General features: G+C 43.2%; 1 protein-coding gene across 3 annotated transcripts; it reads right to left on the bottom strand.

Annotated features, from left to right (window-relative positions):
* Nucleotides 1-2,668: 2,668 nt before the first annotated feature.
* kdr (kinase insert domain receptor (a type III receptor tyrosine kinase)) lies at nucleotides 2,669-19,053 on the bottom strand. 3 transcript variants are annotated; one of them, XM_084548278.1, is made up of 30 exons: nucleotides 18,506-19,053; nucleotides 17,402-17,495; nucleotides 17,108-17,310; nucleotides 16,790-16,911; nucleotides 16,172-16,340; nucleotides 15,790-15,929; nucleotides 15,244-15,427; nucleotides 14,599-14,719; nucleotides 14,289-14,455; nucleotides 14,042-14,198; nucleotides 13,090-13,210; nucleotides 12,852-12,963; nucleotides 12,416-12,760; nucleotides 11,169-11,315; nucleotides 10,958-11,089; nucleotides 8,687-8,793; nucleotides 8,133-8,268; nucleotides 6,886-6,990; nucleotides 6,684-6,797; nucleotides 6,416-6,504; nucleotides 5,959-6,151; nucleotides 5,786-5,877; nucleotides 5,567-5,689; nucleotides 5,369-5,480; nucleotides 5,184-5,283; nucleotides 4,986-5,091; nucleotides 4,376-4,518; nucleotides 4,185-4,272; nucleotides 3,580-3,665; nucleotides 2,669-3,437 (listed from the first exon to the last, which is right to left on the bottom strand). In XM_084548278.1, the coding sequence occupies exons 1-30, from the start codon at nucleotides 18,570-18,572 to the stop codon at nucleotides 3,221-3,223; spliced, it is 4,092 nt and encodes a 1,363-aa protein (XP_084404404.1). In that variant the 5' UTR covers nucleotides 18,573-19,053; the 3' UTR covers nucleotides 2,669-3,220. The 3 variants fall into 3 exon arrangements, with proteins under 3 accessions (XP_084404404.1, XP_084404405.1, XP_084404406.1); XM_084548279.1 differs by having other exon boundaries at nucleotides 5,989-6,151; XM_084548280.1 differs by lacking the exons at nucleotides 2,669-3,437; nucleotides 3,580-3,665; nucleotides 4,185-4,272; ... (2 more) ...; nucleotides 5,184-5,283; nucleotides 5,369-5,480 and having other exon boundaries at nucleotides 5,501-5,689.
* Nucleotides 19,054-22,136: the final 3,083 nt, after the last annotated feature.

Raw genomic sequence — 22,136 nt, 5'->3', positions numbered from 1 at the left:
AGCTGTCAAGAAACCCTACTGGCTGCTCTGCCTCTCTGTGCTCTGTTAGCTGTGAGTTGGGAGAGCTGAAGTTTGAGCATTACTACCACTCAGTGGCAGAAATTAAAACTGAAACGATATCTGTGCCTCATCCTTGTATGAGATCAGTGCGGAGTTTGTACGCTGTGAGCACTTATATTAGTTTGAAGGTTTATTTGATCACATCTGTATACTGACAGTTTGTCTATGGCAGACATACCGCACATGCTACGTCAGAAGAACTCAAGTATACTTACACTGACGCAGCTCAGTCAAGTTAACACCACTGAGTCTTTAAAATCAACAGACTGTGGTCAGTCTAGTCAAGCTTACATTTGCACGTTTACTAATTCATATCAGTATTATTCATTCTAAACATTATCTTGATATCCAAGTCAGATATGTTCCTTATTGCTATTTTTTGCATTTATCCGACCATCCATTGCTTTTAACTATTTCAAATGTCATCTACTGCTTTTATTAATTTTAGCAACTTCAACTGTTATCTATTACCTTTAGCTAACTCTAATTTTAATTGTTACTTTTAGCTAATTGATATTTTGTCCAGACCTGTCCAGGGTGTACCCCTGCCTCTCGCCCGATGACAGCTGGGATAGGCTCCAGCAGACCCCCCCGACCCTTAACAGGAACAAGTGGGTATAGAAGATGAATGAATGAGTGAATTAATATTTTGTCCATTGCTTTAAGCTAATTCAGATGTTGTTAATTCTCTTGGCCCTTTCAAAATTGTATTAATTACTTTCAGCTAACTCCTTCAACTGTTTGCTAAAACAGCTGGTTTTTTTTGGGGGGGGGGGGGGGCGTATCAGTAATTTGAAACACTTGTGTTATAAAGTCAAATGTTGCTTTGCGTTCAACCTGTTTAAGGTCTTCCCCCTCGGCCACAGTATGTGGTTTTTGAATTGTTGGAACTAACTTGCTGTCGTTTGTGGAAACATGCTTTTTTTTATATAAAATTTCTGTTTTTTTTGTTTTTTTTAAACCGCTCTCCAGAATTTGTCCATTTTGCATCACTGTTTGCACTGTCCCTTTAACTTCACTCGCGTCAGCAGCTGTTACAGATCACTCAGGTGTATTTGTGTGGACGGCTGGTCTATCTCTCTGTCCGCCTGTTTATGTGCCATGTCTCCATTTGGTGAGCAGGCAGCCTTGCTGGCTCGGCCTCTGCTGTATAGCTGTGAGACTGGGGATGATCATAGTCTCTTTGCGAATGCCAAAGTATTTCCTCCCTGTGCAGACTGCTGTCAGCCTGTTGGTCAATTCCTGAGGAAATTACTCAGAATTCCTGCATTGGAAGATGTGTCGTTCAAGATACAAGTCCTTTGTGGTGTCTGTCTCCTCAGCACACCAGCAAGAGTCTATGACATTCACCTTTTTAGCAAATAAGGTGCACTGGTCACTAGTCTAATCAGCTGTAATTACGAGGAAAAATCTTACATGTATCCGGGTTCTAATCCATGGGCCAACTGGGCCTTTCTGTGTGGAGTTTACATGTTCTCCCTGTTTCTGCGTGGGTTCTCTCTGGGTACTCCGGCTTCCTCCTACCATCCAAAGACATGATCATTAGGTTAATTGGTGATTCTAAATTGGTCGTAGGTGTGCATGTGAGTACACCCTGCCTCTCGCCCGATGAGATAAGCTCCAGTCTCCCATGACCCTTCACAGGATAAGCGTTAACAGAAAATGAATGAATGAATGAATCTTACATGTAATAACACATTTGGCTCAACAGAGGGCACTCTTGCCAACTGATCCCAACATCAATTAGGTTAAAACAAAGCTGACAATAGTGAGGGAGGGTTTACTTTCATTTATATAAATAATGGAATGTTTCCCTTATATCTGCCATGTCTCAAACTTCAGTACATCTTCACAGACAGTGAGCCGTCCTTCTGTCCATCTCCAGTGGTAATGGCGAGGACTTTCTAAATTTAACCCCAAGTATTACGTGTGAAAGTTTGCAAACAGCCCCTCTGAGGCTGCAAGTTGCTTCCCCCGGTGTGCTATAATTAGCCTGGTCTGGTGTGCTTGATTGCAGACAAAATACGTTTTGTTCTCATGCATCCCATTCATCACCGCCTCAGAGCAGCCACGCACCTTTAAGCTTCAAGGCCGCAGTAACGACATACACATTTATATAACAAGGCAGGTGGCGGTGAGACTAGCATGGAGAGGAGCTTTCAGGATCTGATTTCTCAAAGCCTGCAAGCCTGCTTTTTAAACGTGCCCTTTAACTTGTTTGTTGCCATTCTAGCCCACGCTGACCTTGGCAGTGGCGATTCGGGCCTTGTGAGCTGAATACACATACAAAAATACCCAAGGCTGGAAGGGCATTGTTTCTATAGGACACACACACACACACACACACACATTGAATGACCAAGGCTGAGAAAGTATTGTTTGCTTTGCGTAAAACACACAGAAAGGAAACAAGACACATATGTTACAAAGAAACAGACTATTGCTCACTACAGACTATGGATTGTCAAGGCAAGGATGAACAAACAGTGATGGAATTTTCCATAAAATTAAAAAATGAAAAGGTGTTAAAAGTTCAAAAGTAACACATGGGAGCTGCTTTAATATGTGAATATATTTATTTTATAAAACTAGTTACATTTATAGCAGGTTTAGTAATACACTTTCAATAAAATACTGTAAGTAAGATGAATAAAGGAACTGTACAAATGTGATGCTAGAAACAATGATTTGAGAGAACTGCCTCCTTAACAGCCATTCAGGGAGCTGGAAAAAAAGAAAGAAAGAAAAAACAAAAAACAAAAGAAAGAATAGTAAAATAAAGAAAACGTTTGCTGATTCAATTATCTAAAAATTCCAGAAGCCATTTCCTGCAGTAGAGGAAGTGGGGTGGATTGCGCCTCAGGAAGTAGGCGTGCCCTCTTGTTTAGGCTCCTCAGACATTTTACTCGCTGTGTAAACATGATAGCGTTCCTCCGGCCGTCCAAAGAGAGCTGCTCCACAAACTTATCATACAACCTTCATTTCTCCCATCTGACTTTTTGAGTTATCGCTTGTGAAAATATCTCAACGCGGCAGTCGACCCAGTTCCACTGCATGTGTTGCCATTGTTTCTGGAGCATAACACCTGCGGAAAATTAACAAATACTGTACAGTGAAGAGAGCCGCAGTTAAGCTGCTGGGGAACATGGGGGGGGGGGGGTCAGACAGGCGGTGTGCTATAGCGGATCTCTGTGTTGAACTTCTCAGGCGTCTTGGGCAGCGGAGGCTTCTTCAGCATGTTGTGCTTCATGATCGCCTCCTCGTTGGCATAGATCGGGGTGTCTGTGTCGTCGGAGTGGTACCCCGACTGATATCCGCTCGTCTGATTGGACGACTCCGAAGCCAGTGACTCTTTACTCTTGCAGCGCAACAGCTGACTGAGGAGGCAAATCAAGATGAAGACAGATTTAAACTTTGATTCAAAACTTAAAAACAAAAAAAAAATATATAGAGTTTTTGTATGGGTGAAAGTGAATATAATGTGGGCTAAATGCTCATGTGCAAACGCTTACTGCTCACCTGAAGTTGGGCGTGGTTGGTAGCTGTTGATTCAAACCTTTTACCTCCTCAGGTGAGAAGCCCATCCCACTGTCTGTATGACCCTCCTGTAGAAGTGCCAGAAGTTTGAATAAACACGCGTGGCTTATGGAGTACTGCTGCAGTAATTACTTTTATTATCACTTTGCTGTTTCAGTTAATTAATTCATTTGTCACATATAAACAACACAATTTTATATAGACCAAACTATTTTAGCCTATAAAGTCAATTTTTTTGCAAATTCATTTTCTGTCTTGACTAATTGTTTCTAACCTGTTGCATTACTGTCTTAAAATGTATTCCTTAAATTGTCTGAATATCTGCATCAGCTCCTTTCAGATCTATTGCAATACAGTAGTTGCAGGTAATACGGCATGTTGCCACTTTATTAGGTACACTGGGTCAATTTATAAAAGTAAGTATAAGTCTGTCGCCGTGTTTCTCAGCACTGCATGCAAAGTCTAATATTTTGTAATGTTTCACGAGAAATGACAAGTATTTAGGTATTCATTAAAAATTGTATTGCTCATTCTCACAATAGTAAACTGATAATATATGTCTTTCATGAATGTTAACTGACGCTCACCACAACACTGCTGCTGTGTGCCACAGGGATGTCTTCAAACGTCTTCACACTGAGGGGCCGACTGCACCTCTCACTCTGCTGAGACAGTCTGCAGGCACAAGACAAACCAATGAATCGCAACAGAGAGCTTTAAAACTGAGCACATATTGAAATCTCGAGCGGACAGAGGCAGGTGAGTGCATCATGCTGACCCAAGTGATGACGGGTGGTCGTAGTGGAGCTGAGCTTCCAGGATTTCCCCACTCTGCGGCCTGCCGTAAGGGATCCTGGGGTCAGGGGCCAATGGGCATCCCTCTGCCTCACCTGCTGTCAGCGGAATGTAATCCTTCCCATCCTGGAGAACAATAGTACTTTAATGATTTACCTCAAACAAAATTAAACCACACATCATTAAATACTGTCAACTGTTATACTAAGTAATGTGCATGTTGTGGCCAGAGTTTTTTAATGCCCCAGTTTCTGATAATGACTTCCTAAATTTCCCAGAAGGTCTTGGCAGCACTCATGAAATGGGTGTGAAAATTGCTGCATCAGCTGTGGCTTATTCAGGTATTTGGAGCACAATAACAGCTATAACAATAGCATGGTGCGAAATGCTGCCAAGGAAATTACATACTGTGCTATGAGTGTAGAAACTAATACAACTGCCAATGAACGTGGTTGACGGTAATTTAGAAAGATTTGAAATATTTGAAATGTTTTTTTGTTTTTTTTGGTTTTTTTCAGTTTAAGTGCAGCTGAGATGAAAGTATGCGTGGATACTTATGGACGCATTTGGGTTTCGTTCTGACCCATGCTGACCTGTTGTGCACTGGCCTGGAGCAAGTTTCCCAGATGTTCAACCAGTTCTGCAAACGTCGGCCTGTCTGTGGGACGATCCAGCCAGCAGTCCAACATGGTCTGGTATCTGTGGACACATGTGATTTGTTAATAACACGGCTCAGAGCGACGCACATCACTGTGAAGTAGTCATCTGCATCGTATCGACTTTCCACTCACATCTCGGTGGTGGCGTACTCTGGAGGTCTCATCCTGGTGCCTTCCTTGAGCCGCCTGCAGAAGGACTCATCAATGCAAACACCGGGGTAAGGAGAAGCCCCTGCAGGAGGTGATAACAGAGCAGATGCTGCAGGTATACAGTAGACACTGTGTATCTAGCGTTTTGCGATTAGTACCAGGCTTACCCAATGAAAAGATCTCCCAAAGAAGGACGCCAAAGGACCAAACATCACTTTGTGTGGTGTAAACCCGGTCAAAGATGGTCTCAGGAGCCATCCACTTCAGGGGGAGACGTGCCTGTAGCAATTATGATGTAAATGTGATTGCTTCGCTGACCTTAATCATGTGATTTATTTATCTCTACATCGGTTCGGAGGACTCACATCTCCCTTGCGGACATAGTCAGGGTCTTTGTAGACATCTCTAGCGAGGCCAAAGTCACAAATCTTCACCACGTTGTTCTCCGAAAGCAGGATGTTTCTGGCTGCAAGATCTCTGTGGATGCACTACAAAAACAAACAGAGGCATTTGCATTCACATCATCAAAGAGTGAATAATTATCTGCAATGCGTGCACAGAGAATCAAACATTTGAGATTTCACCTTGCGAGAAGAAAGAAACTCCATTCCTTTAGCCACCTGGAAGCTGTAGCTTATCAGGTCTTCCATGGTCAGATGGTCATCATCTGAACTCTCTGCAACCACAACATGCATTTCACAGTCAGCAGTGTGAGGCCTGAACAGAATCACAAGCATTCACATAACTGGGTACATACTGTAAGTGAAATATGAGTTGTCTTCAGCACCTTCCTGATCGTCCATGTTGCAACCCGGAGCCTTGTCACCAGCACTGGAGCAGACAGCTGTCCCTGTGCAAATGTCCAACTGAGCAATCTTCCCCAGACCCAGGTCGCCTTCAGCCACATCCTCCTCTGCAGACACCCACCTCTGGCTATCCAACCGCTTTCTCTGTTGACCCCAGTGGAGTAGAAGCATCAGTCAAAGATGAGGAATAAGTTATCATGCTAAACATGTTTGTTTAGGATGCAGGTATTGTTTTCATGAGTTGCCACATAGTTCGCGTTAGATACGATCTGAGGGCGGGTACTGGAGTGCCCTGCGGAGTAATGGTCTGTGCTCAGTGCTGTGACTGTGTGCAGCCGTCTGGACTGAGTGGAACCACATCAAATGGCTGCCGAATTTTTGGCTGCATGTGGGTTCTGCATCATTTACCTTGTAGGGGCTGTACTCTCCGCGCTTGCTCTTCAGGTAGCTCGAGAGGTTTCCATGTTTACAGTACTCAACAATGACCATCAGCGGCCCTGCAAAGAGAAGGAAGATCAAGGGACTTAATGCGTTTGAAAGAAATATGTACCTGGGTCAACGAAGTTAAGTTCCAACGTTTACTGTCACAAAGAAATTATTAAGGAGTGCTTCCCGCTCAGGACACAAGAGGGGCTGAAGTAAATAAGCCCGTCTCAGGCTCTGTGCGATGACCCACCTCCAGGTTTTGTGCAGGCTCCCAGCAGGTTGACAACATTGAGGTGATGTCCAATGTGGATGAGAATTTTCAGCTCCGACATCAAAGCACGGTACTCGCTAGACGTTGCTCCCTCTGTAACACCGAGAGATAAATGTAACTTTGTGTGCTTGCAGTATGTGTGTACTGTCTGCACGGAAGAAACAAAGGAGAAAACACTGACCCTTAAGCATCTTGACTGCAACCGTGGTGCACGTGGTGGCTTTCTCAATCCCAAAGGCGGCTGCTTCTACCACCTGGCCAAATGCTCCTCGTCCCAGTGGTTCACCTATAAGGTAAAATAGTTGTCATGAACACACACTTTCAAAGAAAACAGTAATGACACTGATTTTTTTTAGATGAGGGACCAGTTCATCAACACCACCCCTTATGTCTGAGATGTGCTCACTTGAACTGTTCCAGATACTGGAGGGGTTTGATAACTGTACAAAAGTCATCATTGGCATCTTTATGGGGAAATGTTGGAAAGTCTGTCTATTTCGGGGTCAATTTTTTCAAGAAATATTGGTATGTGAATGACTTTGGTGATCCCCAGACACCAAGTGTGTGTTTTTTAGTGAAATTGCTCAACAACTGCAGCCAGATATTACATCCGCTTCGGGGTGATTTCTGCTAACTTTGTTCATCCAGCAACTTGTTATTCCATGCCATTATGAAATCAACATATCAGTTTGTCTAGTACTTTGATTTAAGGCCAAATACCTGCAAAACATAAAATTGGTGTTTACTGAAAACTGGCAAATTTGTGCATTTCAAAATGTGAATGAAGGTGGTGAACACTGTGAAACATTATGCTGTCATAGTCACTGTTAACATGCTAATGTTAGCATTTTGCATTGCATTGGTAAAAGTTTAACATGTGCACTGTTACCGCTAGCGGCAAAGAAATTGCTCATGGCAGATTTGCATTTCAACTGGCACCAAATCACACTTTATTACAAATTTCAAAAGTCTTTTCAGATCCCCAATTAATGCATAAGTGCCAAACTGGGATTATAATTTGTGTCCATTTTATATGTTGCTAAACAAGAAAGTTGTTTAGTTGAAACTTTAGTCACGCTGTTAGCTCTCTGTGAGGCTGAATATTGGCACAGCTGTGCATGGTGTGCTAAATATTAGCATGAAAATGCTAACATGGTCACAATACCAATGGCAAATTGCACATATCTGGCAGATAATATTAACCATATTATATCATATTTTAGGCTGTTGTTGGGGGTTGTTGACATATCTGTTGACATTTCTACTTAATGTAATGTGATCTTTTTTAACTCTTTGGTGGAAACAGTCTTCTCTCTTTCCACAAGGAGAAAACACTGTGATGGAACCAGTACGCAGCCGATGCTTGCTGTACTCACTCACACCCTGTTGCAAATCTAATCTCTAGACCCGGTCACAATTGTGTCTCACCTAGCTTCAGCCTGTCCCGGGGAAACTCCCATTTGTTAGCATCGTAGGTGAGCCTCTCACACTGCTCGTCCATGGGCATGTCCTCCGAGTCAAGGATCATGGACAGGTAGCCCGTCTTCAGTTCCCCTCCGCTTGGCTGAAACAGTGGTAGAGGGAGAAATATCAAAACAAGCAGAGATGCAGTGTGTGAAATAAGAAAACGCTGAGTTTTCCCCTTTCACTACAACAAAACTGTACACCAGTTTCCCAGTGACTCTGATGTCCCTCCAGTAAAAGGGGCACCAATCAGTGTTGCAGGCGTACGTGACTTATTGGAGCAAAGAGTGGCCTCGTTGTTCGTGGATACAAAAGAGAGCAGCCACTCAGAGCCAGACAAGTCGCTTCACATCAATCACATGCTCCAGCAGTGTGTGTCCGCTTGTGATTGCCTGTTTAGGCATTTTATTATTATTTCATTATCACTCATTAACAGCTACCCTCTGTGTAACTGCAAAGAAAAACTCCAAAGAAGAAAAAGTGTGGCAAAAGGAGGATGATGGCGAGGAAGTTCTTACTCTCTTTCTTCCGCGGATGACAAAGACAATCAGTAACCAGAAAAACATGGCGATGACGACCGACCCAATAGGGACGATCAGCTCCACATTAGTCTTCTCCTCTGCGCCTAGAACACACACGAACAATAAGATTTAAACGTGACTTTATGAAATGGCATCAAAGAGCCGATCGCACAGTTAACTCAACAATTCTGGCGCCAATTTGTCAGGGAAAAAGGTTTCAGCATCGCAGCGGAAAGCCGATAATTTAAGTGACGTGCTTCGCAGCGCTGCGTAAAGTTCAGACAGGTTAGTCATTGTCTTTGGCCTGTACTCATGTGCATGTCTGTGTTTGAGTTGGAGGAAGGAGACTGTTGGAATCTGGACTGTAAGCAAACTGATATTTTATCTAGTCATAACAAATGGTCAGGAGTCAGTTGGTGCCAAAGACAACTTGGAAGAGGCCTATCGGAGCCATAGTAGTGTGTTACTACATGCTGTAATGGGTTTGGCGTTTCTCTCCACTACAGTCCAGCTTAGGGACCATACAAAAGTTATTTGGGAGGTCAGACAGGGCCAGACAAGGCCAGAGAAGCCGTATATTTAATTCGTTTTTTTTAATGGGAGGATCGTCTTATGCTGTAGTTCTCCTCATCTCAGATACCTCCTTCTAAAATGCAATGCGAATTTTGAGTTATGGTTTATAAATATGAGGCTACAGCGTCGTCATATTTTTCTAAAGTGGAATCCATCTGAAGACGCAGAGCAGCCACGTGCAAGTTTGACTCATTCTGAAGCAGTTCATTTATAGAGTGTCCCATGAGTGTCCCATATTGTGGCTAAAGATGAGCTGTCTTGTCACATTGTGGGGACGTTAATAGGTTACTTAGGTCAGGAGGCTGGTAGAGTGAAAATAGGGTGTTGCTTTTTACAACATGAAATACTGATTCCCTGTCGAAAACATGTTAATACAGTCAAATCCTTTCAAAATGCCTGCTCTCCCTCTCTGTCACTCTCATATAAAGGGATTTTCTTGTTACCCTCCCTTGTTAGTGGAGCTGGCGCCAGAGCAGAGCTGTGAGCTACTGTAACTGGGTCTACATTGTGCTGGCGGGAGAGAGGTCACGTAGACCCTGCTTCTAGTTAGCACGTTTGTTTGTTTTCCACTGTGTCTCTATGTTCGGGAGTCGGGACAGAGAAGTGTGGACAGGGGAGCAAAGGCTGGAGCTGGGGCAGGGCTGGCCTCTCCCTTTGTCCTGAAGTCTCCTCATTGTTTTGGATTTAGAAACTCGGAGGAGGATGTGCGTGAACTGGGGGAGCTTCCTGTCATGCGGAAGCAAAGTTATTCTTACCCTATATCTTTGATATCAGAAATGTCGTAAGTGTGATGTAGATCGGTGAAACCTTGGGGCCAGATATAAATATATTGTTTTTGTGCCTATTGTTGCAGTTGCCAGGAGGTTAAGGCTAAACTCATCCGCATGAACTAGGATAAATATATTCTTTACTATCAGATATGGATGCATTGCTGAATGAGTCAACTGGGGAAATGTCAGGGGCCCAAGGGGGCAGGCAGCCCAAAAGCCAAAGCTTTTTTACGGAGATACACAAAACAACTGCAAAAAAAAAAAATTGAAACTATAAAATTGAGAACAACACCAAAAAGAATAGCAATCTGGGTGTTGAGTTCCCATACGGATGGATGAGAGGGAGCTTCTCATGTCTGCAGCCAGAGGCCCAATGTCTCTTAAAGGGGATCTACTGTTTTTTTACAACCTGGACCTTATTTCTGGCATAAAATACGATCGTTTACTCACCCATATAACTTTTGTGTAATTTGTAGTCACTCGGGAGACAATTAGATCAGCGTATATCCATATAGTGGGATATACGTAGGAGATTGACCTACAGACCCTGGATGATGATAACAGGTAACTCCGGACTCAACGGGGAATAGCACTAGCGCACGATAACAAAATATTGGTGAAATTAACGAGTTTCGCGCAGATAATGCGTTATTTAGAGGCTGCGTTTCGGTGCCCCAGTCACTCCCACTATATGGATATACACTGATCTAAATATCTCCTAACTGACTACAAATTACACAAAAGTTATATGGGTGAATAAACGATCACATTTTATGCAAGAAATAAGGTCCAGGTTGTAAAAAACAGTAGTTCCCTTTTAAGGCAGCCATGTTAAAAGCAATGGCTACAGCAGGAAATGCTGTAGTATTTCTTAATAATAATTAGCAGTATTTGACATCTGGTACCAGATCAGACAGAGACTGACCTTCGGTAGCCAGATAGGCCTGTGAGGTGTCACAGCCACGGTTGTTACACGCAGTGCAGGTGTACAGACCGCCGTCCTCCTTCTTCACGCGCTGGATGGTCAGACTGTGGTTACGGTGGCTCAGAATCACACCTGGAAGTAATCCAAAGGTTTGGTTTCAACAGAAATGGTGGCTTATGGTGGGAATCAGAAAAGCTGTCCATCAAATCACCTGAGCCCTCCACCACGGTCTGATTGTTCTTTGTCCACATCACAGTTGGGTTTGGAGTCCCGGCAGCATCACAGTGGAGGGTGATCGTCGCACTCACGTTAACCTTTTGGTCGGTGAAATTGTTAAGGATCCTCGCCGCCTCCAGATCTGAAATCGAAAGTAAACAGATTAATGTAAAACATTTGCTAACTAACTGGTGGCTCTTTTAAGACGGGACTCAAAACACGTGTAACAGCTGAAGCAGCAAAACACAGTGAAATTGTCTTGGACTCTTATTAGCTGCAGAGTAACACATTTCTCATATGTGTTATTCTACTTTAAACTCTTCACAAGTTCATTTCTAGATAATGAAAATTGTCTTTTGACAACCAGGACATGTTAAAATAGTGTATCTCCTAGTGTAACTGAACTGAAAACAAACCTGTGTGATTTACTTTGTGGAGTCTATCTAAGTCATTTCACTCAAGTACTGTATTGTAGCCTGGAAGCCAACTTGAATTTACCCCACCCGCAAATGTTTATTTGGGAGAAAGTTGGTCTGGAGTCGCACCGTCTAGGATTCATTACGCCTGGATCTGCCAATCAAATCATTTGGGCCAGATTTACACGGCGATGGACAGAAGGGTAACAGCCATTTGAGCGTTGCTGAGTTGAATTAGTTCACAACAAAATGGCTCTGGTTAGTTGCAGGACTATCCAAATGCGTGCAGAAATGTTTCTCTGCATCGGTTGAAACATGCCCAATGATGAAATGAAAATTCATATTCTGATAATAACTAACTGTCGTGCTATTTCAGGCTGGTACAGTTCTTAGTTATTTTCACATAGTGTTGTAATGTAGATTTTGCACTTTTTCCTCCACTACATGTATCAGACTGTTACTTTACAGCAGATCAGACAGGATTAGTCGGGATATACTGAATAATATGAGGAACGATGATGTCAATCCACCTAATTAAAGTGAGTAACATCAGCTCCACCCGAGTCATATTTGAAATGCTGCTTACAAGTTTCATGCATCAGTAATAATAATCTTAAAGTATAACAAAAAACACTGAGTCAGTTTTGGTGTGTAATGAATACTTACTTAACTTACTTACTTAAGTACGTTTTTGAATGTAGGGCAATGACTTGTAATGAGGTATTTTAAAATGGTGGTATCACTTCCGCCACAGGTAATTTAACTCCTAGATAATGAAATTAATAACTGTCGAATATGAATAAAACAGCACTTAAATTTGTGTTACCTTTCAGAGAAAGACGCCGCAGCAGGCAGGTTCTCTCGCCATTCTTGATGTTTACCACCTGACAGGCATAAAGACCCTCATCGCGTCGGGAGGCTCTGGGCAGCGACAGCTCCAGGGTCACGTTGGCGCCCTGCTGGGTGGACGACACAGTCTGCGACAGAGGCCTCCGTAGTAGAGCGAGGGAGCGGCAAGGCTGCACTGGCGCAACCTGCTCCGACTCGGACGCGTTGGTCACGCGGAACCAGGCCAGGTTTTTGTAGATGAGCCTGTCTGCTTTACACCGCAGAACCACGTGGTCCTCCACCAAAGGCTCGCCGGACGGAGAGATGCTCACCTCAAGGCCGCCTAACAGGGTAGACCGACATAAAGACTATAACAAAGGTCTTGATAACAGAAACAGGCGAAAGGGGACAAAAAAAAAAAAGAAGAAGCTCACGTGTCACATGGAAAAAGATGATGCGTGAATCTTCTCCCACTTTGTTGGCAGCTGTGCATTTGTAGAGGGCGTGGTGCTCTGCTTTCTGAATCTTCAGAGAGCTCATGATTTTCTAGAGAAATGCATTTAATCTGTTAGGGATTCTTAGTGAACAGTCTGTGTTCCCTATTAAATACATAAAAACATGGATTCTTGGCAGAGAGCTGTAGAAATGGAGAATAATCTATAAATGATTTACCTTTTGGGAATGATCTGTCTCAGTCGCAATTGGTTCTACATGGTTGTGCCCAGTGTTGTTGCCGATATCTCTCCACCCTGTGCAGTCCTCAAGCTTTATGTCAGACATGTCCAGCCCTGACCTGGAGCACAAAAATCAACAGAAGCCAGCTAAAACCAAAAACATCGTTCCATGATGCACCAAATGCTACTGTGCTATTAACGCTGACAAATGACACACAAATCCAAAACCACGTCTTTCAGAATGATGACCCAGTACTTTTCATTTGTTTCCATTCATAAAAACAATTCAAATATGAATCACATGAATCCCAAAGTCTTTCAAACATACGTAAAAAAATTAGTTAACAAGGGGAAAAATAAGTCTAAAAGAAAAGACGGAGCTCGAGCAGGATGGAGCTCTTTTTTGAAAAAGAGCTTGACGGGAACAACAGGAAACGTAACGCAGGACTGAGGAAGTGCTCGGATGTGTAGGCAGAAGATAAGGAACCTGCTGCTGGTCTTCTCTTGTCAAAGCAGCCACTCGCACACATACCTCCTCCTCCTCCTTTCTATCAACACTCCTGCAGGAGCCACTCATGAGGACTGACCACAGGTCCTGGCTGAATAGTGGGTCTACAGAGCTGCTATCTTAAACAGTCTGATCCAGAGAGCACAAAGACCAAGTTTCTGATTGTACAAAATTAGTAAACACATTCCGAGTCTGAGTAACTGGTGTCCCTCTAAAGAAATGGACATTGTGAGGAGCATGAATCACATCCGCGGATGTGCATCGGCTCAGAGTGCGCTCTCATTGTCTCTTCTCGTGTTTTTGTCAACATCACGAAAGCAGCTATTCCTCTTCTAAATCAACAACCTGTTGACAATGAGTGACTGAGAGGCCACTGCATGCATACACAATACGACTGCCCCTCCCTCCTTCTCTCTTTACACACTGAGTAAAGGTGACTTACTGGAAGGCCTCTGGACAGTCCTCTTTGGGCATCCACTGCCACTGGATGTGTGCAGGTGTGGGAAATCCACGGGCGGTGCACCTCAGGACGGGGCTGCTGCCGTACGGATACACATCGGTGTCCACTGCCACCTCCTTCTCAATGATATGAGGAGGCACTGTAGAAGAAGACGTAGATTGAATCCAGCCAGCATAAAGCATAAGAAGCATAAGACTTCTCAGGTACATAAAGAGCAGAGAATAAATACCATTGACGAGCAGCTGAAAAGAGCGTTTCTGTTCCTCTTTGGTAATCTTATTGGACAGGACCACTGTGTAATTCCCAGCATCCATCTCTGTGACTCCACGTATGATGAGGGCATCACTTTTCTGTTTTATTCTGTAGTCCTCCCTCAGCACATGGTCATTTTTTAACCTGGGCAGACAGAGGAGTTCCACCATCATCTACAACATTTTCACTTGTCATCAAAGCATTGTAAGATTCACACAGGAGATCAGATGCATGGTAAACTGCTGCCGGTGCCACTTATTGTAAAGCTTCTACTACAGTGAGCGTACCATTTAAAGCTGGGCTCAGGGTACGCTGAGTACTTGACGGGAATCTGCGCAGACGTCTGATCGCCCACGTTTACCTCCCATACCTTCGTCCAGGGTTCTTTCATTTCGATAAAAGGTTTTTCTGGAGAGACAAAAAGAAAAAAAAATCATAAAATGCTGTTAGCAGCACAATGCAGCCATATTTTATTGCCATTTCAACCTCGCTAATAGGGCTTTGGTGAGCTCACATAAAGAAAAAAGTCACTCGAATGAGTGTTGGGATTTTCTGTTTCTGTTCAATTTACATTAAAATCAATTCTTGACTAACTTCCCAGCACATTAACCACTATTGTTTTCAACACAAACATGATCACGCAGAAAACAGGAAATTGCTTGGCACAAATAGCAAATAAACAGCTAATTTGTGCAACGTACTGATAAGAAAATTAAAGACTTTAAAAATAAAATGAGCCAAATAAAGAAAATCTAAAGTGAGTAAATGAATATCTTAAGAGTTTCCATGAATGTAAAATGGTTGCTTTTATAGTATAGTATGAAAGTGTTTTTGGGTGCAACAAATCACTTCTTTGAATGTTTAAGAACATAATACAACTCTAATTTCTTAATCAACACGGCTGTCTGCCATAACGTTTTCATTGCACCCACCATAAACTTTAAGAAATGCTGAGGCAGTCTTCTCCATCTGCCCGCTGGAGGCAGTGCAGATGAACTCCCCAGTGTGATCAACCGTCACATTCTCCACGGTGAGTGTGTTGGAAAGCTCCAGGGAGTTCCACAGCTTCTTCTTGTGGGACACCGCGTGGGACGCCCTCAAACCGTCAGCCGAGGTCTGACATAGGGAGGCACAAAGGACATGCAACTTCTCTCTTAAAACAGACACGCTGAAATAGACTATGACACCTGCGGAAGTTATTTTTAAAGAGAGAAATGTTGAAATATTGGCCTTAGTCAGAACATCAAAAACACATCTGGTCACCTTTGCTCTTGACCTAGTGGTACAGAGATAAGTTGAAGGATTCCTGAAAGCAGGAAGTGATGAATACGTGCAAGGACGACAGGAAGTGAGATGCAACACTTCTGGTATCTCTGTCTGTCCTCACCAGTGAGTCAAACACGTTGACTAGCGGCTGTCACGCGAGTTCACTGACTGTATAGAAGGGCTTTAAGATTAGAAAAGGCTTGGGTACTGACCAGGGCTCCACCGGAGTGCGTCCAGTTGAACTCGATGCCCACATTGAGTTCGGTGTGTGCCGTGCAGCTGAGCATCAGTCGCTCGCCAACAGACAGCCTGACTTGAGACGGGGTCAGGGTGAGGTCATAAATCTTGTATCCTGCGGAAAAGGGAGGGAAGACACAGCAGTCAGTTGAAAGCCTATTGTTTTCCCGAAACTACAGACTCACTCACTTGAGCTTCATCTGGCCCCTCTTCCACTCACAACCAAGCTCACTCTCTCTCACACGAACAAAATCTGAATTTGGGTCGTCATTCCAGAAGGTTCTAGTTTAGTTTAAACAAAGTTCACTTTTATAATCAGGCCTCTGTATCTGATGTATTGTGTCTGTTCCATCTTACCAACAACGGCCACAATGTAGAGAGGGGACTTAAAGGTTTCATTTCCAATTTGAGTCTGGCAAGACACAACACCGGCATAGCTGATCAGATGAGTGGGAACGGTGAAGCCTGTCCTGGCGTCCCACACAGAATCCTTGCCATCAGGATGAATCTCCTTAACTGGGTATTTCTGGCACACACAGAAATGTACTGATTATGAACAGAATCTAAATATACATCAAGAAAAAACATCAAGACAAGCAAATTGTACACAGGGACAGGCTCATCTGGTTGTGCAAATACTATTAAGGTAGCGTTACATCAGGTAAAAGAGCTCCGGGAACTTATATCAAATTATCTGCTATAGGAGTTGCAGATCATTGAAGGCCTGTGGATGTGCTTTGCACCACGTTAGCTTGAAACCCCACTGAGCCACATTGCTTGCCGCTGATTTTAAAGGGGCACTCCACCAGTTTTACACATACACACTATGACAGGAAACAGTTGTGTAATGTGTTCTGTGACTCTGGAGGAGCTTTCTAAATCCTGACATGTTCTCAAAATGCAAAAGATGCACCATCCAGTAAAATCCTGAATTTCACTAAGTAAGACTAAGGGATAGAAACTACTCTTCCTTACAGTGTTGAGAGTAACATTAAGATCCTCCACGGAGCCTCGGCACGGTATCACCACCCGCTCTCCTTCACGTATGAACACCACCTCATATTCTTTCTCAGATGGCACAAACGGCACCTTGTAATCTGAAATAAAAACACACGTACACATGTTAGCCGTGTTTTAACGTAAGTTAGAGAAGTAAAAGTGTGAAATTACCTCTAACAAGACCACTGGAACGAGGTGGTCAGGGTGAATTACAATTGGTCATCGGACATTTTACTATCTGGGTATTTAAATGAACACACTGGATTATATGTATATTGTATCTATAGATCGTACCATGGACAAACACATAAGCCGCCGCTGATGTCTTGCCGTCTTGAACTTTCAGGTCTTTGTAGAAGCACTGATACTGTCCGGTTTCATTGACAGTTGCGTTGGTGATGGTCAGTGTTGTGCAAAAAAGTCCTGATCCACTGCAGTCACTGGTGGAGAAGCGAGTGCTTGTGGCAGGGGTTATCCACTTCAGGTACTGGCGCCCTCTGCCAGAGGAAGGCACAGAGCGTTATAGTGTGTAGGCACTAGAGGTTCAGGTCGGCAAATGAATGGAACGCAGCATGGTGCCATACATACCTGCATGTTAGTTCAAGGTTGTCGGATTTGTTCATCCGATGGATGCCATGGATGTTAAGAATTGGTGGATCGGGCATGAACCTCAGTTCTATGGCTGAAGGAATCAACAGCACAAGTCAGCCACATCAAAGACAGACAGCAAACACAATCAGTGATCAGTGATGACACTAGTTTGTGGGGCACTAACAAACAATAGAATGGAATGAAAGGGTCAGAGGTCATATCACTGATGTTTTCAGTATAAAACCTAAATCAAGCCAAAAGCTCAAGGAGGCTGACGTTACAATACAAAACCCTATCTTGAGTATAGGATGTGTCTTAGTCTCTGGCTACCCATTGCCGTTTTTTCCACTGCTGCAGCAAATGGCGGAGCTGTATCAAAACAGGAAGCAGGGGAAGATGGGCCGGGTCAGTCCACTCAATAGCCCAGCACAGTGTGGCCTAGGTGGGGTTCCTGTTTGTGAGGAACAGCCTGCCTACCACCTCCCCATGAGGCCATAAAGCACATAAAGTATTGAGTGGAAACGCAACTAAACCTTAAGATTTAGGTATTATACATAATCCCCATAATATAAATGAATAGTCCTATATCAAACATATCCAAACTTTATCAACAAGTGAAAAACACCTATTTTTAGTCATACAGTCCCAGACTTCCCTCCTTTTCTCAACACAAATTAACTATATATGTTTTCAATTTGCGTTTACAAGTTGCAATATGAAGAAAACGGTTTAATCCACCTCTAATTATTCGATTTTTATCTCTCATAATGACATCCAGGAAACGTCTGATCACATCCATTCTATAGGACACAATAGGTCTAAACAATCATTACTAAAGATATATCTTCAGGTACAAAAAGAACAAGGAGTCTTCATACAGATTGTTTGACCACAAAGTCTTGATCTCAAACTCCTTCTGGGATTTCATGACAATGAGAAGGATTTGAAAAAAATCAAAGTGCATGGAAAAACTGTGCGCAAGTGCACCTACACCCAGGAGATCTGAAACCAATAAACTATCAACTTCTGTGTAGCTCATCTTACTCGACCCAGTAGACTGTAAAAGTAGACGCCTCAGTGAATAATATAATATTATCTTACCAGCAACAAAAGTGATTTTCAGTACGACGCCGAGTATTGGAATGACGGAGACTGCCCGCGCCATCATCCGACAGAAGACAAGGACTGAGTCCACATCAAAGTCCAATTAAAAACTTCACTGCAGCAATAATAATAATCCCACTGCCTCGTCACCAATCCATTGGCCGCCAGTGTTTTATATTCCACTCCAGAGAAAGTTTGGAAGTCATGAGTACAGCCAGTGGATGGTGATCAGCCGTGCGTAAAGTGCGGCTGTGCGTGTCTCCGTGTAGTTGCTGCTGCTGCTGCTGCTGAGGATGGAGAGACGCGCCTCAGCTGAGCAGCCTGCGGGGGAGGAGCGTCTCCCTCTCACTAAGGACTACAGACATAGTTCTGGACTTGTAGCTGGTTGTGTGGAGGACAAACACTGAACTTTGACCAGCTTTTGAGGGAAAAAAATGTTTAATTTGAGTGAGCAGCACAGATGTTAATGCCCCTAACCAGTCGTAAAGATGCTAGCCTGGCATACATTGACTGTTATTTGAGAGTAATTAGGCAAGGCTTAAAATCAATCAGTAAATAAATAATGTCATTTCTAAAGCCCTAAGCATGCAGACATGGAGACATTAACATTCCTGTGGAGGCCTTTTAGTGTCCAACTTATCAGTCTTCAATATGGAGTCCACTACTCACTGAACCAAATCAATAGCAGAAAAGGTTCAGGTCAGAAAATAAATAAATAAATAAAGTAATAATATTTTTTAAATATAACAATGGGCAGTTGCAAAATCAGCTGATAATTCTTTGGGTTCAAGATTAAGATTAAGTGTCTATCGGCCAAGTATACTTGTGTATACAAGGAATTTGGTCTCTGCATTTATCCCATCCGTGAATTAGTGAACACAAAGCACACAGTGAGGTGAAGCACACACTAACCCGGAGCAGTGAGCTGCCATGCTACAGCGGCGCTCGGGGAGCAGTGAGGGGTTAGGTGCCTTGCTCAAGGGCACTTCAGCCGCTTTCTACCGGTCGGGGGTTCGAACCGGCAACCCTCCGGTCACAAGCCCAAAGCGCTAACCAGTAGGCCACGGCTGCCAAGTAATCATGTGACCCACTGTCAAGACATATATTGATTACAGCTCATTTGCTCAAGAGAATCTTTTATTATTATCTTAAAGATAGATTTTTGTATTATAAAAAAATCATAATTGTTTTACATATTTTTTTGAAAAACAAAAATAAAAATCTGTAGAAGGACCAGTGTGTAAAATTCATGGCCTTCTGCTTCTAAGTGTGCAGCGAGACCTATGGTGGCCACGAAATACATAAAATGTCCATTCTGGGCTTCCTCAAAAAATCTCACTGTGAAACATCCAATCCAATCCAATTTTATTTGTTAAGCACTTTAAAAACAACCACAGCTGACCAAAGTGCTGTACAAAGAAATAAGACATAAAACAAGAGTAAAAACATAAAACATGAGTAAAAATAACAGTCATACAATCCAAACAATAAGTAAAATAGAGTCCAATGTCTTGCTATGTGTCAAAAGCCAAGGAGAAAAGGTGGGTTTTAACAAGGGATTTAAAAACAGACAGAGAGGAGGCCTGTCTGATGTGCTGGGGCAGATCATTCCATAGATTTGGAGCTGCAACAGCAAAAGCACGGTCACCTCTGAGCTTCCGCTTAGTTTTAGGCTGTCTCAGGAGCAGCTGATCAGCTGACCTGAGACAGCGAGTAGGTGTGTAAGGGTGCAGAAGCTCAGAGAGGTACGGTGGGGCAAGACCATTCAGGGACTTAAAAGCGAATAAAAGAATTTTGAAATGAATCCTAAAATGTATGGGCAGCCAGTGGAGTGAGGCTAAAATGGGGGTAATGTGCTCGTGCTTGCGTGTGCCGGTTAAAAGACGTGTAGCAGCATTTTGGACCATCTGGAGACGGGCGATGGAGGAAGCATTTACCCCCACATAAAGGGCGTTGCAGTAATCCAGCCGAGTGGTGACAAAGGCGTGGATTACAACTTCAAACTGTTGCCTTGAGAGAATCGGCTTTATTTTAGCAAGCTGCCTCAAATGATAAAAACTAGATTTGACGACTGCCCTGATCTGGCTGTCAAACTTGAGCTCTGCATCCACTTTAACCCCTAGGTTAGTGATGACTGGTTTGGTATACTGGACCAAAGAGCCAAGATCAGGGGGGGGGGGTGTTCCAGTGGTGCCGCCAAAAAGCATCACTTCAGTCTTCTTTTCATTAAAATTTAAAAAGTTTAAAGCCATCCAGGCCTTAATGTCGTCAAGACACTTAACTAGAGTGGCGATTGAGTACGCATCCTTCTTTTTAAGGGGGACATAGATTTGACTGTCATCTGCGTAGCAATGGTAGTGGATCCCATGCTTCCTAAGTATGGAACCAAGTGGGAGCAAATACAAGGAGAACAAAAGTGGGCCTAGGACCGAGCCCTGCGGAACCCCACATGAGAGAGGAGCAGAGGAGGACACAGAGTTGCCAAGGCTGACACAAAAAGTTCGGTCCGTCAAGTACGACCTAATCCATTCCAATGCCACGCCCCTGATGCCCACCCACTGCTCCAAGCGAGAGGGTGGATTCTGGGAAAGAGGACCTGCTCTTTATGTAGATGTGAGGGGATTATTCCAAGGCAACAAAAACACAACAATTCTTATTACAACAAACACTGAAGAAAAATACAATTATATTTAGTTTGTTCTAATAGATGATCCTGTTGTCGATGTAACAGAGATGCACTGGGAGAATCTCAAAACATGGGCACCATACGGGCCAGTCCAGGCTGATCACTCCAGTGTGTAGTGGCAATATCACCGATCGTTGTCTCTGTAAATAGATATAAATGCAGAATGCTAAATTGTCATCAGATAATCAGGTCAGTGAGTGTGATAAAATGGACAATGATCATCAGACATCTTTATTAAAGCAACAGTTTATTTTGCTGCCCTCACAATTCTGTGACCTCTACTATTAAACCTCATTTCAACTACATGTTAATGGTGATCAGACATTAGAGACTGCCAGTTTAGTTAACCCCCAGGCTGGTGGTTCAGTTAAGATAAATAAATACATTTAAGGATTTTGTTTGCATAACTGTTCACTAATACAACTTAAGTTTTATTGTGTGATAGATAGATAGATAGATAGATAGATAGATAGATAGATAGATAGATAGATAGATAGATAGATAGATAGATAGATAGATAGATGGATAGATAGATAGATAGATCAGTGAAATCACTGAAACTATAACATTACTTCAACTGCATTTGACTCTGCCTGGTCTGGTGACTGCATTTTCCACTGAAGTTCAGTTTCCCCTTAACACAATGAACGTAGCATTTCACCTGATGAGGAGGGAGGAGACTTCTGTGTTGTTGTTTTTTTTTCTTTTCTTTTTTTTTTCTATTGCTGGCATGGATTCAGGAGAGTTAAGGGAGATGATGGTAGCAGGTTACGCGCTGCATCCACATGTTTCCTGGCCTGGTCACTTCTACAGGGACTCTCTGCCTACTGAGCCGCCTACCCTCCCTCCTCCTATCCATCACTTCCTGGAGGACACTCCACACCAAATACCCCTGTGGAAAGGCTGGAAACAGAAACATTTTCCATTTTTCTATCTGCTTGT

The sequence above is a fragment of the Chelon labrosus genome, assembly GCF_963514085.1.
Source record: "Chelon labrosus genome assembly, chromosome: 7".
Classification (NCBI taxonomy): domain Eukaryota; kingdom Metazoa; phylum Chordata; class Actinopteri; order Mugiliformes; family Mugilidae; genus Chelon; species Chelon labrosus.
The sequence above is the reverse complement of the archived record's forward strand: the minus strand, read 5'-3'. Positions and strand labels throughout refer to the sequence as shown.